The 18780-nt window shown below is 38.5% G+C and overlaps 2 protein-coding genes across 3 annotated transcripts; both read left to right on the top strand.

The window, feature by feature from the left end:
• The first annotated feature begins 801 nt into the window (after nt 1-801).
• On the top strand, nt 802-8866 carry LOC110053865 (proton-coupled zinc antiporter SLC30A8-like). Its single transcript, XM_020760171.2, has 7 exons — nt 802-1156; nt 2628-2774; nt 3912-4077; nt 5419-5566; nt 6119-6224; nt 7126-7260; nt 7869-8866. Exons 1-7 carry the CDS (start codon nt 985-987, stop codon nt 8036-8038), a joined length of 1044 nt encoding a protein of 347 aa, XP_020615830.1. The 5' UTR covers nt 802-984; the 3' UTR covers nt 8039-8866.
• A 129-nt stretch (nt 8867-8995) lies between these two features.
• On the top strand, nt 8996-18756 carry LOC110053882 (synaptotagmin-6-like). 2 transcript variants are annotated; one of them, XM_089284061.1, is made up of 6 exons: nt 8996-10262; nt 12974-13228; nt 13728-13822; nt 14823-15177; nt 16333-16453; nt 17101-18756. In XM_089284061.1, exons 2-6 carry the CDS (start codon nt 12995-12997, stop codon nt 17403-17405), a joined length of 1110 nt encoding a protein of 369 aa, XP_089140187.1. In that variant the 5' UTR covers nt 8996-10262; nt 12974-12994; the 3' UTR covers nt 17406-18756. The 2 variants fall into 2 exon arrangements, with proteins under 2 accessions (XP_089140187.1, XP_089140186.1); XM_089284060.1 differs by lacking the exon at nt 8996-10262 and having other exon boundaries at nt 12552-13228.
• The last annotated feature ends 24 nt before the right edge of the window (nt 18757-18780 follow it).

Below are 18780 nucleotides of genomic sequence, written 5' to 3' on the forward strand. Positions count from 1 at the left end.
ATTCAGTTTTTTAAGAAACCGTGATACAATCGCGCTAGCTAATACAAACAAAAATGGTTTTTACTGCAGAGTCGATTTCTTGTCGGGAGTAAATGTACAAAACTCCGTAAACATTTTGATCTATGCAAATCTCAATCGCATGCTGAACTTTGAGATTGTCAATATCACTGAGACATTTAAATGATAAGGGCAAATACTGGTTGTGAAATAGAATAAACAATTAGTGCTTCCCTTCCCCTTGTTATCTGAAATAAAATGTCTTTTAGCTAATTGTAGCGGAGGAAAGAGATGGGATCGAGGGATCATTTTATAACCTGATTTATTGAAGAAATGGAACTTTTGTCCCATTACCGACTGAAAGTTTGATGATATCGGCTGCTCAATTTTTTCTGTAGAATCGTCAGTTCTTACTAGAACGGCAGGATTCCTGTTTTAGAAGAATAAAACAAAAACAAATTGCAAATACGTGATAGAAACAAAATACGCAAGGTTATTGAAATGGACCGAATAGTCCTCACGAATAGGAAATGATATATTTTGTTACAAATCCTCGATTTTATTTTGCCTATAATAAGGCTTTATTTTCTTTAAATAACAGTAGTAATATAATGATAGTGTGGTTTCAAAGTTTTTCTCATCTTAAACAACCAATGATAAAAACCCGCTCGCGACCAAGGATAAAGTTTTATTCAGTCAAGTCTTGTGGACGTTAAAATGGTAGAAAGACGTCTGACTAGGATATTTTGGAATATCACTTCGCTTTGTATGCAAATTTTGAATGGGAACAATTCAATTACTATATCAGGGACTTTTAAGCTTCGTTTACTTTTCATGCTGTTTGTTGATACATCTGTAGTTTCGGCAGCAAGCGTTGTCGAACCTGATTGGTCCACATTTTATCGCGTCCATTGCGTAGCGATCAGTCACTAGCAAAGATTACGTCCGATTAAGACAGTCAGCAAAATTTACCAGCCGCGGAATAAAATGCGGAGGAATATCATGGCGGGAAATCAATACTCGAAGCTTTCACAAGGTGACGAAGAAATTGCCTGCGAGTTTGTCAGACGAGAAAATCAAAGTCACGAAAATGATGCGAGAAGACGTTTGATCACGGCGTGTGTGTTTTGCACGGTTTTCATCATATGTGAAGTTATAGGTAAGTAACTCTTCCAGATATACGGTCCTAGCCGCTGTAATAACAAATAGTAAATGATGCGAGATATCTGCACTAAAAAACCTTTATTCTCTGTTTTATTTCTTACTGCAGAATTGAATACGTTTTTTTCGAAAGCAACGTTTTAATCAATTCATGCAGAAATACGTAACATTTTGAACAAGAAAAAGTTTTTATTCGCCAAAAACGAATATTCTGGTCAATATAAGGGGTTAATTATGCAGAATTTATTTGTCAAATTTAGAGTTCTTGGTTTGGCTCTTAATTCTACAAGTAAGGAATTATTTCCTAACATGCCATAAATTATATTTTTTTATTAGTATACTCAATCTCAACCCAGATGGACTGAACGAGTTGGGATTTGTATCGTTCATAAATATCTTAAAACTGACGGAGAGTTGAAATCCGTCGTAAGTTAAGCGGTTCACAAATTGTAATGATAACGAGGGGTATCTCTTGACAACGGTCTCGCATTGATCATTTCATTCTCAAAACAAGAGCTCTACTTGTTATTTTTCTTTCATAAAAATTATTTATATTTAATGTTGAAAGTTTTCATTTATATTAACACTGAACTGGAATTTAAACCTCGATCTATACACATGCGGTTTCAATGCGGCATTCATAGCATTGTTTGCTATGACAATTTAGTGATAAAAAGCCATTTAAACTTTGGGCCGGGTGTGTTCCTCTTGTTTAAAGTTCTAAATATGTTTTTATTTGCTTGCTTTCTCTTATAGTTCAGCCGGGTTAGTTTATTAAAAAGGTTTTTTGATCGGTATTTCAGTAGCCATGGAACTGAGGACTTTAGATGGCTTTTCTCTTTTGCATTTTAGTGGTTTCTACCAATGAAAAAATATAATTTAAATTACAATGGTTTCCTTGCCCTTTTGACCATTTTTTTTCGATTATTTAATTGAATATCGTTTTTTTAGCGGTTTCACAAAACGTTTCGTGTAATACGTGACCTGAGTCTCAAACGGTACAAATGGGAGAAAATCTCGGCCATCTTTAGAACAGACATTGGCTACTGTTTGTCTGTCACTGACTCGGCGATCTCACTAAAGGAAGAGCCACACTGGGATTGAGCCTTGAAATTCAAAAACTAAAACAAATACAAAAACAAATCGAAAATAAGTGACAAAACTTTAAGAGTGGCTTGTACGAAAATCTAGAGTTTTAAGGTAGCTACGTCTCAGTTTGCGTATCTTGAAAAATTTAGCCTAAAGTTTTCAAGTTTGTCGTTTGAAATATGTTCCTTTGTGGTTTATTATTATACCTTTGGTGTTTTTCACTAACTTAGTAAACTGCTACTTTCACGTTTCGTTCAATTTAAAGGTAATTTTGTAAGTGGCCAAAATAACTCAAAATACCGCGACTGAGCTCCTTTCATATCTGAACCTAAAGCCCGGGCAATAACAAACATATCAAACAGTGCCCTCGTTTCTTTCAGGTGGGTTTCTTGCCAACAGTCTCGCTGTAATGAATGACGCCCTGCACCATTTTTTTGATCTCAACTCACTTCTGATGAGCCTGGTTGCTTCATGGATTGCACGGTGGAAACCAAACGAAAAGAAAACATTCGGATATTACAGAGCTGGTAAAAAATATTTTTTTTAACTCGTTATAAGGCATGTTAATTTTCAGCTCTAACTGACCTTCTTAAATATTCGCTTTGATATACTTATTTTCTCTTGATAATGGCGTCATCATGATTCCGAAACGTCGAGTATTACATCTTTCAGTAATTTTTTCCATGTCTTTGCTTTAGCAAATCTCTTTTGATCAAAAGTTATAAAACATATTTCTAACAACATAATATCTTCGCATACATTAAGGGTGCGTTCCTTTGGGGTGATGTGGATTAGGATCAGTGATCCAAGATCACTCAGATCATGGTTCATCAAAGGAACCGATGAATCCGTGGATTCATCGGTTCCTTTGATGCACCATGACCCGAGTGATCTTGAATCACTGATCCTGATCCACATCACCCCAAAGGAACGCACTCTAAGAGAAGATGAAGGTTGAGAGAGCATATGTCCCATGTAGGCCTTATTTCCAAGGTAATACGCCCTCAGTTATTTTAAGATCACTCGCGGCTTCTGAAATCCAGGAGGGTCTAAAAATAGCTGGTTCAGTGACTCGAATTTATTACTTACGTGGAAAGCCCTGCTTGTTCGACTAATTCATGGTAGGTAAGGTAAAGTCTGCATACGAGCCAAGTGGCCCACCAGGCCGGAGCTTATCCCGGTTTCTGTAGCATGAAGCGACTAGGAGTATTTCTACTCCCCCCTGGATGGGATGCTAGTCCATCGCAGGGTTACCCCCAACATTAAGTTCGCCGGTACCCAGAGGCACTGTGAGAGTAAACTGTCTTGCTCAAGAACACAACACAATGTCCCCGGCCAGGGTTCGAACCCGGACCGCTCGATCCGGAGACGAGCGCACTAACCATGAGGCCACCGCGCCTCTCACTAATTCATACTTTACTCAATACATTACTCACGTAGACAGCCCAAGCTGTTTCACACGCGCATTTTCATTTTCAACGAAACCTTCCACACAACACGCTTGGTAAAGTTATCGATGAGAGGACTGGATACCATGTCTAAAAATAGCTCGAGAGGGATTAACTCCCTTACTCTTTATCTCCTCTTGTAAAGTCACAGGTTGCATGACCCAAGAAATGGATTATGGATGTACTTACAGATTGCAACTGTTTTGTAATTGGCAGAAATCCTTGGTGCATGCGCTGTGATAGCGACGTTATGGCTGCTGACCGGTGTGCTCACGTATGAATCAATTCTTAGACTAACCTCAGGACAAAGCGGTCATCACGGTCACGTGAATTCTGACGCAATGATAGTGACGGCGGCGTTGGCTTTTTGTGCCAATATAACGTAAGTATGCAGATAACTGGAATGTTTCTTTCGATGTCTTTAATCATTTACGTCTTCCCTGAGGGATAAAAGGGCTACAGGGAGCTAAAACAAATCAGCTAATCCCATCTACTCAATAAATGGTTTACAAACCATGATGTTTATTCTGATTTTCAACATCGTCTGCAATCGCCAACTTTTTGCAAAACAGGCCCCAGACTCCATAACTGGCCAAAAACCCTTCTTTTGTTCACTTTAATTTATACGCCTCCTTTCGTCTTGATATTTCATTTTATATCTGCGAACGTAATTGACAAAAGAGAAATTAACTTAGTTTTCCTTTCCTGTTTATAATCCTTGGAAAATAAGTGCATGTTTGAGGTTTCTTTTTCAGCGCCACTGGAATGAGTTATTTCGCTAAAAACTTTGTTTTGAGGGTCGCTCTGTCGTTTGTCCTGTTACCGCTTACTCGACACCTTATGAAGATTGTCCTTATTCTAGCTCTACCTGACTTAGAAAAACAGCTTTAAGCTATACAAGGACAGCTGCAGCGGCACTTGTCATAGGATAGTTTTGTTTCGCCGTGTAGCAAATAAAACTTAAAGAAAATTTGTTCAGCTATACCAGAGATACATCTATGTGTCAAGAAAACATGTCAAGAGAAACATGGCCGTAGTTCCTTTGCTGTCAAAACAAGGCTGTGTTCTCGTGTACTGGTAAACAAACGGTTCTTGTGTACCGGTCCACGAGAACAGAACCAACTCATGATTGGCCACTTCTTGTATGCGTTTCTTCCGTAAGAAAGCGAGCCTTTACATTGATGGATGAGGTTTGATAACAGGCGTTCAGTTAGAAGCGCTGCACACTGAGCCTCCCTCTCCTTCATTTCGCTCCGCCTTTTTTTCATGTTGCGCCCAACTAACTGAATGCTTGGAAGAAGCTAGAGGTTTTGAGCGTCAGACAACGCAGGCAGCGTTCACGCTATGTCGGGGAAATTTGAAAACGCAGCTTTATTTCTACGGTTATTCCTAGCGTCCACACAAATCCGCCACGAAAACAGAGCTTTTCGCAAACGCTCTTCAAACCGCTGAAGAATTTGAAAACGCCGGCTTTTCCTTTCAGTGTGGAAAAAAAACACTTTGAAAACGAAGCTTTTCGAAAACGATGAGGTCACGATAGTCACGTGATTTCCTGACTGAGTTTTCCTCAAACACAAATGTGTAATGTGGACGGAAAACATTTGATGCGTTTTGGAGTGAAAACGCCGTTTTCAGATCTCTCCGGCGTAGTTTGGACAGGGCCTCGGTTTGCACATGATGCATTTCGTTGAAAACATCTAATTGTCTTTTACTTTACTCGTAGAATTATTTGCTTGTTAAACGTTCATTCTCATCACGGAGATCACCATCATGAGACAAGCATGACAGTCAAGGCCGCCATTCTTCACACTGTTGGTGATGTTCTTCATAGTTTTGCTGTGCTTGTTGGTGCCATACTCATCAAAATCAATGTAAGTTGAGGTCAAATTGATAGAAATTTATTCAGTCTTAATTGTCAACTTGCTGTCAGAATCAAAAGATCTGTATGAACTTGCCAACAACCCCACGATTCGTACGAGAAAGTAACTATGACTAAGAGTGTGGTTGCGAATTTAGGAAAGACAACACGGCGATGCGGGTGCTGGCAGTCGGGGTCATACTAGTCGGGAGGCATGACAGGCAACTGTAGTCATGGGTTTCATCGGTTACCATGGTTACCTATAACGAGGTTAAACAAGATTTCGGTTGCTTTTATTGGCGAAAAGAATCTGGAATACAGTGAGAAATCAATAGATCGTTTATTTTATATCTGATTCCCTTGGTTGATTTCTCATTCAAACACAGAGTCGCTCGTTTTCGAGGCAGACTGTGAACTTCATTGAAATAATTTACTGTAAACAGTGTTTGAATAGGAGGTCAGTGTTGGTCTCTCAACCAATCAAATGACAAAACATTAAGTACTGAAAATCCATTTGCCATTCTGTTGTTGTTTTGTTATATAACCTGTCGATTTTCCTTTGCAGCCCTCGTGGGAAATCGCTGACCCCATTATTAGCCTTGTGGGCGCATGTGTGGTTCTCTTGTCCACTTACAGTGTTCTAAGAGACTCTATTAATATCTTACTAGAAGGTATTTTACATAAATTATGCTATTCTTTATTTGAATAATTAGGGAATTTTGCATTATAATTCGTAATAAACCCAACAATAAGTCTCTCAGATTCAATCCGAAGTAGAGGTGACGTTTAATTAAACGCTTATTTTTCTTAAACTTGTCCTAATTTAGTTGTTAGTCACTCAAAAATGATGAAATTTCATAACACAAATTTCTCCACGGTCAAATGTCAGTTAGAAGTTTTTAACCTAATTGAAGGTCTTTGTAAAGTATACATTGTACTCTGTTGATCTTAGACGGTGCATTATGTGCTGTTCTTTTGAATTCTTATATTTTTAAGTTTGTGTTAATCGCACATGGTGCGCATAGACGGTAGCTCCATCAATAAGTAGAATAGATATCTATGTTACTGAACTCGCGTGAGGTCCCTATTGGAAAAATATTGGTCTTTTTGTTTGTTTGCAAGTTTTATGGACCCCGCCGCAGGCGAGGTGAATAAACTTGCGCTGAAAGCAGAACGAGACCAATATTCCCCAATACGAACCGGACAAGCTAGTTCAATAAAGCATTTCTTATAATGGCTATCATGATTTTAAAATTTTGCTGATAAATTAATACATCAATCCTCAGTAAGCGCGCGCCAAAGTTAAGCATATATTTGCATATTTCAGGCCGCTATCGTGAAAGTTTAACTGAAAGTATCCTCCAGGCATAAAGGGAACTTTGTTTGTGCAATGTTTCGGAAAATCAATTTGCTGAAACTATTTCTAAGCGGTCCGTCTTAACGGTCCGTATTGCAAAATTTGGAGCGCTCTGGGAACCACTCTGAATTCTCCTTTTGTCGTGGACTAATTTGCCATACAATAATTTTCAATAATATCAAACTGTGTATTAATTTGTCCAACATTAATTTCAGGAGTGCCTTCAAGCATACGGCTAGCTGACGTAAGAAAAGATTTGACGAGTACTGATCACGTGTTAAGCGTTCATAATGTGCATGTCTGGTCTTTAACCGCTGGCAAAACAGTGCTGTCGGCTCATATGGTCATAGGTACGTTGATATGTGATGTTCATGTCCTTATATGTCCTTATATGATTGTTTTTCATGTGACTGCACGTTTTCTTTATTTTAACATTTAAGTCATATATCGTACACTGCCGCTTATAAGCCCTGGGCTTATACAACTTCGTAAGGGCTTTTAGACGGGCTTATAAACGGAGGGGCTTATATCCGAGGGGGGCTTATAACCGGAATAAAGAAACCGTTTCGAAACGAACTATAGCTGCACATGTCAGTGTTGAACGAAATAGGTAGTTCACTTACTGGTAATTGAGCTTCTAAACATAATAAAAAGAATTCAAAACAAGGAAAGCTAGAGGGGGGCTTATATCTGGAGATATGTTTTGGTTTTCAAGAAGATGGGCAACCCTCTTAATGTTAGTTTTAAGAATTTGATGGCAAATCAATACAACTCCCCCCATGCAGTTGATGATTTTCTAATTCTCCTCACATATACTGACATCATATAAGAAGAAATTATAATTTTGAACAAATCAGATTTTTGAGACTTATCAACTTGGTCACTCTAAGCTCTTTCCCTTTTATTACCGATAATAATTTAACCCAGTTTCTAAAAATACGTCGTTTTGTTTCAACAGATCCTAGAACGGATGTTAACTCGTTGTTATCACTCACAACTCAGAAGATGTGTGACAAATACCACTTTTATCACACGTGTTTACAGCTGGAAATTCGATCAACAGAACGCAGAACTAATTTTCACCAAAATAACTCAGCACAAATCCCTGATCTTAGCAACGACGATTAAGAATCCCTGATTGCAGTGAGTACACCCCAACCGTGAACACTTGATCTTTTTTTGTACATATTCTACGTGAGATTACGTACTGCCCTAACCCTTATAAGAGAATTTATAGCGCGTTTTTACACTGTAAAAACACCAGTTTTGTACATCATCCAAATGAAGAGCTTTCATTTTATAGTTACTAACAAAATGTACCAAAACAAAAAAACGTCAAGTGTGCGTGGTTCGAGTGCCTTAACTGTATTCAGAGTAGCTTTTATTGACAAATAATTTATAAGTGTATTTAGCTACAAGCCTACAATCTCAGCTATGGATTTCTACTGCAGCTAAGTTCCTGAGAAAAAAATATTGACGTCGCAAATATATGATTGAAAAAGATTGAGCAGATACACTGCACGTTTTAAAAACAACGAAACAGAATTTTCAAATCCTTTCTCATCCATAAACTTTGAAATTCTAAGTTATCCCGAGTGTGGGTCGATGAACTTACCTGCGAAAAATGAAACAAAAAATGATTTTATTTAGTCAAAGTACCAACAAAGACATTAATATAAGTTATTTTGCGTTTATAACTGTGTTGTCTGTTTTTGTTTTATTTTGAAAAATGTTCATAGAAAAATGATTCTTGCAAAAAGTTGTCTGGCAACAATTTCAACTGTCATCTGAGAAATAACGAATTTTTAAATGGTAACTGGGATCTGAGATATGCTTGATTTGTTAGCGGATATGAGAAATCGCCGGAAATTTTATCATAAGTGGCATTTTAGCACTCCCATGTAACTCTCTGATATCGTTTCGAAAACCTGTGAAATATACTGAGAGTAGTTTGTAGCATCTCGTCATGTTAGAGGTTATATTACTGATCTGAACCCACCCCTTCCATTGGCACGATTTCCGAGGCTAATCCAGAGTAGGGTGAATTTGAATTTAGGTTTATTACTTTTCAGCGAGCGTTCTGTTTATATTTTGTGTCCATCACGTTTTCTGACGTAGATCAATTCTCAAATCTAGCTGACAAACAAAATGAGTTAACACACTCCTGTACACGAGAAACTAACCGTCTGTCTAACTTTTATAATCCGCAAAGGAGCTTAGTCATGGTATTTGGGGTTACATGTATTTTGGGCGGGTAAAACGTAACCTTTAAATTGAAGGAAACCTGAAAATAGTAGTTTACTAAGATGGGAAAAACACCAAGAGATAATAATAAATCATAAAGGAACAAGGATGGTTAAGGATGGAGAAGATTAACAAGGATTACAGACCATGAACTTGAAACATTTAGGCTAAACTTTTCAAGATTCCGCGCAAACCGTGATGTGGCTCCTGTAACAGGCTACCAAACAACTGATCACAACTGGGCGCCACGGTTCTTCAGCTGTTCATTCTGAAACTGGGCGATACCGGGTTTTTGGCCATTTCCTTATACATGTATGATCGTCAGTACAAAAGTTTGATTGGTTTCAGAGGGGTCTGGTACACCTTTGGAAGTATTTAGTAAACTTTTTTGTGATTGGATCAATGACTCATTTCATGAATTGCGCGTTTTTGCACAAATGATTAAGGCTGCAAACTAAAAACAAACACTGTTTGCTTTTCCACGTGAAGTTGAAATTACAAGTTCTGTCAAAACGGAATCAAACGCAAAACAGCTACATTTTGGGAAGCGTTTCCCGAAACTTTTAAGTTTAATGGACATGAAAATTCAAGCTGACCTATAAATTGAAAAAAATCTTTCAAAGTCCTCGCATGCATGTAAATAAAGCAGCATAGATTAGTCATATACAGTTCCTTTGTTCAACACAACATGCCAGTGTTCTTCTGTTTTTCAGACGGATTGTTTATTCAGAGAACAAAAGATTGAAGATTCACGCTCAATTGAGCTTCAGCAAATATGAATAATACAACAGTGAAATTATTCTAACGGTAGCAAAAAACTGGCGGTTTTTTTTCTGTTGTATTTATATTATCACAGACCGCGCTCAACTGATGGACCAAAGAGATGTAGTGATTTATAGAGGCCTTGGAAATGGCTTGCTTCCAGGCTCGCCATGAATATGGCGAAGCTTGGAAGCTAGTTTAACTGTAAGGAGGGATTTTTACAGAAACTTGGGTGAGCGCGTTTCCGTAATATCGCGTATTGAAGTCGAATCATTTGGTCAGCCAGCTAATAAACGAAACGCGTAAGGTGACTTGGAAGGTTAAATACCGATTTAAATTGCACCAGGTAAGTTGCTATCTGTTTGTTTGGAAGTTTAGTAGTTGTTTTACATCGACTAGTCTCTCAACGTGAACAAGTTTAAAATTTTAACGGTAAAATCCGAGTCTCGAAAGCAGCACTTAAATTTGAATATTAATTTATAAGTTTTTCTGCCGAAAATAGATCGAAGTACCTTCTAATAAAGTAATATTAGGATGTATTTTTAATTTTTAGAATGATACTTCGACGATTTATTAGTTTAAGACTTATTAAGCAGTTGCAAGTAACAGAGACTGCGGAACTATTTCAAAAGAATGTTGATTCTATAATTGTAGTCTAAAAATGCACTAGAGGTCTTCTGTAGTTCATGTGAAATAGCGTACTTCCTTTTATTTGGATGTTATTATCAGATAGTCCGGGCTTATTTTGAGTTCTTACTTCTTTCGAATATTGCTAGTTCGTCAGCCACGAAATTACTGAAGTAACAGAAAAAAAAAAAAAATACATCCTTTGATTAATAAGGACTACTAAAATGGTTCGTGTTTTGGCGCCAGCTCAGGGGCAATCCGCACAAACACGGCAAATAGATCGAATTCACTGTCACCATTAAAAGAAAATTTATTGCTAAGTTTATTCCGTACTGGATTTCAAAACTATTTGGTTATACTGATTTGTGCCTAATTAGTATGTTAATAATGATGTCACGCAACGATTACCAATTATAAATTTGGCGGCAACTGTGTGCATTGAAGTGTCAATCGCATTACTAGCAATCCAGACAGAGTTTTCGATTTCGTTCTGTCCTTCTCCTTGATTTTTAAATACTCTTTTTAATAAACTTCATTTGAGTCGAACCAGAACTGTTCTGTTTCATTCAGGTGATTCAGTACTCAGGGTATACCTTTCTATGCTAATATAATTATTTCCCTCATTAATAACAATTACTCGAGCGTAGTAAAATCAAGTGCAGTTAATCCGGAACTGTGTAGTCTTTTACTCTTAGCCTTTGTTAAGTGCTAGAACTTTCTCTGTACGATTCTTCTTCTCTAGTATCGAGGATATTTTCTGACGAAGTTGTGGACTTGTAACAATGAAAAGGACTAATCATAATCACTGCTGTTTAGCTCGTACACAGAAGTTTTTTTGCGCCAAATTCACTCAACTGAGACTGTAATTAACTCCCCTATTCCAAAGAATAAAGTTCAACCAAAACTTTAAGGTGCAGATAAAAATAATTTTTGTTGCTATGATCGGTCTAGAGACTCTAGCAAGACCAACTGGATCATATTTCGAGTTTGAAGTGAGGAACACTGATTTCTCGGTTGCCGGTTGTGAAGTTTGCGTCATCTCTAGTTTCCGTAAGAAAGATTAACAGCTGAATTTTACAATGTAATTAAGTGTCGATTTAGATCTGCTTAATTAATTCTCTACCTTTACTTTCTAATATTTTAACTCCCGAGTTATAAAGAGATTTATCCCGAGGGGGAACTTCGGACGGGGTTGTTCGTCGTACCTTTTAGGGATCAAAAGGGCAATTTTGGTACCTCTTGGGGTGTTCATGCTCAAAAGGTCCACAGTGGGAGCTTTCTCGATACTTTTTAGGGTATAGCGCCAAATAAAATATGCCAGGAGATAATGGTACCTCTTGGCGGTGAAAAACATTTCAAGCCACGTTCACAACACCGAATCTTGGTACGTCTTAGGAGTTCTTTTCAAAATTTCCGACCAGCAACCCGTCTTATTTTATATCAATCTTTTATATATAAATCGTCTATTTTTTGTAAATCTCTCACCGGGAGATTTATGCGATAATCGATTTAAGTTTAAGTCAGTTATTTCGGGCGCGAAGTTAACAGAACAAAGAAAAGATAAATGAATTCGGAATATAATTACACATGCATTCATTGGCCGATTCATTCTTATGTTTGTATTAATACCAGTGAGTACAACTTTAAAATTTAGCACTGAAACTTGACAGAGATAGCCAGAGAGCGGGTTAAAAGGAGAGTTAAGACGAAAATGTAACTTACATCTTATGCATCTTCTCCGCCTTGCAATTGATTGTTTTTCTTTCTTCATTTTTCTTTGCTTTTTCTGTTTCTTGCTGGAATGAATATCCCTGTGATGTTATTTTAAGTTCGGAGGATGTAATGTTCATAACGTCACAAGCGTTAGGCCGCGAGTCCCCTCCTTGATAGCTTAGGTTTTCTGTCTCTTTTGCGCTTTGTTTATTATCCTTTCTTGACTTTCCTTGAGTCTGGTAGAAAGGGGGCTGAAATGGAAAGAGATGGGGGGTGGGGGGGTGGGGGGACACTCCTATATATAAGCTTTCTGGTATGTCCCGCTGTGAAGGGTATCGTTTTCGGGCAATTTAGTCTGGGATAGGGTATGGAAGTCAGACAGTTTTGTTTAAGAATAGGGTATAATTTAGCGGAGACGTGGCCAGTGTATAAATAATTTAGTCTAGAACAGCGTCCTTTACCCGGGGGTCTATAATAGAAATTGAAACCCAAAGTGACTTTTTAAGATATTGGTTTAGTTAACGTATGTTAGACTACGATAGTGATAAATTTCTTGTTGGAAAACAGCTAGTCTGGGCTTGGTTAAGGGTTTTTGGTGCCTAGTCTAGAATAGTGCGGCAAAATCAAGCTGATTTTAGTGTCCCAGCGGCACACCCCTGCCCAATTATGTACAGAGTTCTCCCGGGGGCTGAAACTCACTTGATTCGTTCCTCTCAGGGAGATTCAAACCACGTGATCATGTTAGGAGTGGATGCGATTCTTATTATCATAGTCAGCCTGGTGCTTTCGTTGGTGATCGTTTTATACATTGCCCTGGTATTGAAGTTCGTAATGAGGAAGGCGAAGGAGAAGAGCGTTCCTAATGACCCACAGACCTCTTTTATCGAGCGCATGTCTGGGTGGCATCCCTTTAGAGTGGCAAATACCAAATGTGTACCTATACAGCCCAGGACGTATGATGAACTTAAAAAGGTAAAAACTAAAAGTATTTTTTGATGAGTGCGCGGCTAGGATCTGCTAACAAATATCTTGCGAAGGGAGAGATCTGGGAGCGAGGTTAGCTGCAGTTACTTGATCATTCTTTCTTAATTTATTTACCCTCTTTTATTAAATTCAAGACAAGTTTTCAAAGGATACTTGGACGAAATTCGCTCACGAAAGGATGTGGGGAATCGTAATCAATGAGGGTTTTTATATAAACCACTAATCACATAGAAAGATCATGAACTGATTATATTTCACGGATAGTCTTCAACTTGCGATTGAAGTTTTTGTCTTGATCGAACATCAAATTCTTAGAACTAACGTGAAAAGAAATGCGTGAAAATGAGTAAGGAGAATCGATATTGTGAAGGTGACTTTCATTGAAGGCGTATTTGTAACAACCCCTTGCACGTCTTTATGTCAAGAGCTGGGCTCCTGTTAATTTATGTCAATAATGTGGATTGATGAGTATGAAGATTCTTTGCAGAGCGAGGAGAAGTTAACGGAGACAGGATCTATGACCAACTCACCTGAAAAAACCGCCGGCAAGATCAAACTCTCGTTGCAATACGACTCCATGAGGTAATAGGGTTCAAGACACCTACAGAGCACTTCTTCTCAGCTACATAAAAACGGTTTATTTGTCTTGATGGCCTAGTCAGCAGTCAAAACGGACATTAATAGAAATGTATGGGGAAATATTTTGACCTTGGAAAACAGACTCAGGCTTTAACGACTTGATATGGCACGAATCAAAGCCTGATTATTTTACAAATAATTTCATTTCTGATTGGTAGCAAAACTGTAGTTTGTACAGTCAAACTTCTATTAAGCGGCCCTCTGTTAAGTGGTCACCCTCTATTAAGAGATCACCATTCAAATTCCCGAAATTCGCTTCACGTATTTACATCTCGATGCGGCACTGTTTGGACTTCCCGATTGGCTAATTTTACTGTAATTCCCCTCTGTTGAACGATCAACTTGTTACATTCGGTGGTCAATTGGAGCGCAGTTTTATGGTCACGAAGAACTCTCATTGGCTCTGAACAAAGTCAGTGACTTGCTTCACCAAATTATGCAACCCTAAATCACAGACGACCATAAGTGATTTTTTCACTTCATGTTAAGTGAGATGCCGAAACTGCCAATGATCCGCTTTAAGGCAAAGACGCTCGACGCTTGCCTTACGAACGAAATTACTATAAAATCTGTTGACTAGTGCGCGGACTCCTTAGATATACTTAGCGTTACAGTTGTTAGCACAATAAATGTAGAGTGCGCGCTTACTTTTGTTTTCTTGTTCAATTTTTTGCTCTATAATGCGCCGCTAAATTTTGATCACCTCTTTTAAAAAGTCAGCCTCTATTGAACGGTCATCTGGATATTTCCGAAGGGTGACCGCTAATAGAGATTTGACTGTAATTGTAAATTGCAATTGTTTACCGTTCAAAGTTTCTCAGGTCCTCCAATTTGCTAGCGCTTGTCGCGATTTTTGCTCTCGCTCTACGGAATTTATGCCTAAAACGATAAATAAACCAAAAGCAGTGAATAACGTCCATTTTTTCTTTTTATTCATTCCCAGGTCTACTCTAATGGCCACCATACACAAGGTTGAATTACAAGAAATTCCATCCTCAAAGGCTGATGACGAAAACTATTACGTCACTCTCAAAATCCTGCCACAAAATCACCGCTCATTCCAGACCAAAGCCGTCAAAAAAAGCAAAAGCCTCGAGTTCAAGGAGCGGTTTGAATTTCGAGTGGCGTACGAAAAGCTTCACGCGCAGAGTTTGAAGGTGACACTATGTAGTTTCGATCGCTTCTCACAACACGAGCCTCTTGGTGACCACACAGTGCATCTCGCTGATCTAGAGGCGCGCGGGCTCAGCCTTTCAAGGGAGATATTGCTGTTTCGTGATATACAAACGGTTCAAAAGGTAATGAACACCGCCGTATCATAGATAACCCTAACAACAAATTTAAACCTACTACAGCCGCCGAACATTTCCTGTCCTCTCCTAACCACACTACTAACGACATGCAATTAATCCCCATCGAAAAAATCTTTTCGAACCGAGACTCTATCCGTAAGGTCAGGGAAGCTTTTTTAATTCAAAAAGGCAGAACAATTGATCCTGATGGTCTGAACATCCGCGAAGAAACATATTAATTGTTTCCATTTGTTTTCTTTTATTATGTTATTTTATTTTACCGTATGCTTATCCTTAATTTACACTATCAATTACTTTTACGTATTTCCGGTATTACGTAAATATCGGCTACATAAAAACACGTCCCAATGTAAAATTTTCATTGTACCTGAAGAAGGCTGGTTTGGCCAGCCGAAACATAGTACACCTTCAAAAAATCATCCTACGTTATGTCGGTTTTTGCTTTTGTATTCTTCAAAAGGTAAGGTCGCTGGAAAGTCCATGATTGGTTGGTTGGGCAGTCTGTCCACAGACGTGTTTTTGTTTTGCGATTTTTCGTCGAGCGTGCGCGGAGCGCGAGAGCGTCTTTGTCTAGCCCCATCCCTTGCGTTTTGGCTCGTTTATTTCTCACGCGCCGGGTTAATGTTTTGCTAAGTTCGACGAACTCGATGAACTCGACGAACTCAAGACAAAATATAGCAGTCAAGTCATTCGACTTACTCCAGAAGTATTGAGGTATGCAGAGTACCTGGAATAAAACGAATATCTTCTCCTTCTCTTACATTGTGCTAAAGAATCATTCACGATTCCCTGATGTAAACGGTCCCAGATCAGCTGGTATAGGGAGCCAGGCATTCAATGGAGACATCCCAGGATTGAGGGAATCCCAGGGGGGGAATGCATGTTTCCTTGATCCCTTGAAAGATTCTCATGTTCTCCCCTGTTCCCTAAAATCGTCTCGCCAAAGTTTCCGTGGATAGTAGAGATATTCCTTGTTCCTTTAAATTAATCCCAAAAATATCTCTTGTTGTCTTGAAATAAATGATAATGTTCCCTTTCCCCCCCACCCACCCCCCCTGGGAGGCTCTCAGGATTTGTAGACTACAATAGTCACAACGGGCACCTGTCTGATGTAATTCTATCTTCTATTTTCTATTTTAGGCAACGGGTGTTCTTGGGGAGTTAATGATTTCCCTGGGATATCTTAGACTCACCGAGCGATTAACAATTGTGGTAATCAGAGCAAGAAGCCTCGCTGGAAGTGAGGACCAAATAGACCCAGGCAAGTAACGATCTGTTAGAGCAGTGATCGAGATCTAGCTTCTCTATAAACATGTCTAGGAGACAGGTGACGATAATAAAGAAATTATCAACCATGGAATATCAGCTTTATCTGCCTCCAAATTCTCAGAAGTAGCACTGCCGGAAAGAAATGTATGGTGATCGGTTAGGAAGATTATTGTTTTAAGATTTGGGCTTTGTTGAACTAGTCGGTAAAGTTAATGAGGGGTTTGCTGTCTGCATCACGAATTCATTTAGCCCTGATAAAACTCGTAAAGCCAACGTTCCAGCCCAGTGGCCCATCGAACTGCCGCTTATCTCTGGTGTTCGTAGCATGAAGTGACTAGAAGTATTTCTACTCCCTCCCCCCCGCCACCCTGGATGAGATCTTAGTCTATCATAGCGTTACCCCGGCATTAAATTCGTTAACACCCCGATATTTTAAAACCAGAGTCTTGCCAAAAAAACACAACACAATAATCCCAGCCCAGACCACTGGATTCGAAATCTAACACACTAACCACTATGCCACCACGCCTCCCAAAGCCATTCTGAAGTATAAAAGGGGCAATTTTTCTATTACATGTGTTAAGTAAAACGGAGATAGCACGAACATTTTGATGTGAGATTTTGTTACCTCTTTTACAGCTGTTTATGTGGAAGTCTCTTTGATACACGAAGGAGGAATACTCAAGCAAAAGAAAACAAATATCAAAGAGCCTAACAGGAATCCAGTGTTCAACGAAACGCTTACATTTCACATCCCAGTCGGGATCTTGCATCAAACAAGTTTCATGTTGTGCGTGAAGAGCCCAGTTCTAAAGGGGACTGAGGACAAGTTACTTGGGAGAGTCTTTCTTGGACCAGCAACTACCGGGAGTCAGTTTGATCACTGGAACGAGATGAGAATTAACAGCAAGCCAATAGCCCGCTGGCATAAGCTGCTCGATTGACAGCTTAAGTGTTTCAAATAGGTTTTCCTAATGAATGAACATCAAGAGATTGATGCTGTTTATGCTTAAAAGACCATAGTCAGCCACACCTCCGTGTTTTTGTTTACATGCCAGAGTTTGGCTATTATATTTCATTCGGAGCATTTTGAAACGAAGGAAATCACTGTCATTGGAAACTACTAAGCTAGTTAAACATACTTTCAGGAACACAACTTACAGTAAAGCGATAAGATGTCGCTTCACCAAGCAATATCAATAATTTCGATGGCATCGAAAATGGTGGAGGCTAACTAGAGTCGTTTACGATTGCTACAGCGACACATGCTTGATAAGTAATATGTTTATTGAATTTCTTTTATCAAGTTTCTTCTTCTGTGGACAAGTTATATTTCTTTCCTTTACCAACCCATGTTTCAAAAGAACACCTCAGCATATAGGGTACATATATATATCTTCAAATTTTGTTCTGTTGGATTTGCATGGCGTGTAAGAAAGTTGCTCTACTTTCCACAGAATCCCCATATTCATTAAGGTTGTTAAGGGCAAATACCATCAGCTGGGAGTTATACACATTTATCAGATGAGAATTGATCGATTTCTTCAGAAATTGTCAAATAGTTTGTACCTGGGAGCTCAGTGAATTTCAAGAGAACCCTGTTGTTGTAAGCAGGCTTAAAAAAGTGAGTGAAGGAATACAAATCGTGTTTTCACTTCATATTCACTTTCAAACAAGGACGTTAGAGACAGTTAACCTTTCTCAGTTTTCTTCCGTTTTACGCAGTGTATAATGTCTGAGGAACAAAACAATGTTATGGGTTACCGTGGCAAAAATTTAATACATCGCAGGACTGAAGCTAAATCCAAAATTCAAATTTGGAGCGACGCCTCCTGAAAACTGTCATTTGCTATATTCTTGAGTGTTTTAGCAAACTGGATGAGGCGGAAAGCTGGAGCAAAAGCACATTTACGGCAACAATCTCAAGACATATTACATACTAGACATCAATGGTTTTGTGTCCAGTTAAATCAGGGTTTTGTAAAAAGCAAATATAGCGTTTGATTCTGCTTGAAGTGTTGCATCGATGCAAATTTTTGGATAACCGGATATTAAAAAAAATCCGAGGCAAGTAAAAAAGAATTGAAATTGAAAAGCTGCTGTTAGGTTTTTTAATTTTAGTTTTAGATTGAAGAGCTTAGTCTATTTTATTCCTGATCAACATTTCTTCAATACCAATCGATGTATTTTGAATTCCGTTCTTAAAAACGTTGAATGGGAGAAACGGATAAGAGTTATAACCCTGCATTTTTTTAAATTTCTACAGCATTTCAAAGAATAAAATTTTGAAAGAAATATGTCTATCTTATCCTAGGGGAG

The sequence above is a fragment of the Orbicella faveolata genome, unplaced genomic scaffold (genome assembly GCF_042242905.1).
Source record: "Orbicella faveolata isolate gen_17 unplaced genomic scaffold, um_ofav_v1 contig_13, whole genome shotgun sequence".
NCBI lineage: Eukaryota > Metazoa > Cnidaria > Anthozoa > Scleractinia > Merulinidae > Orbicella > Orbicella faveolata.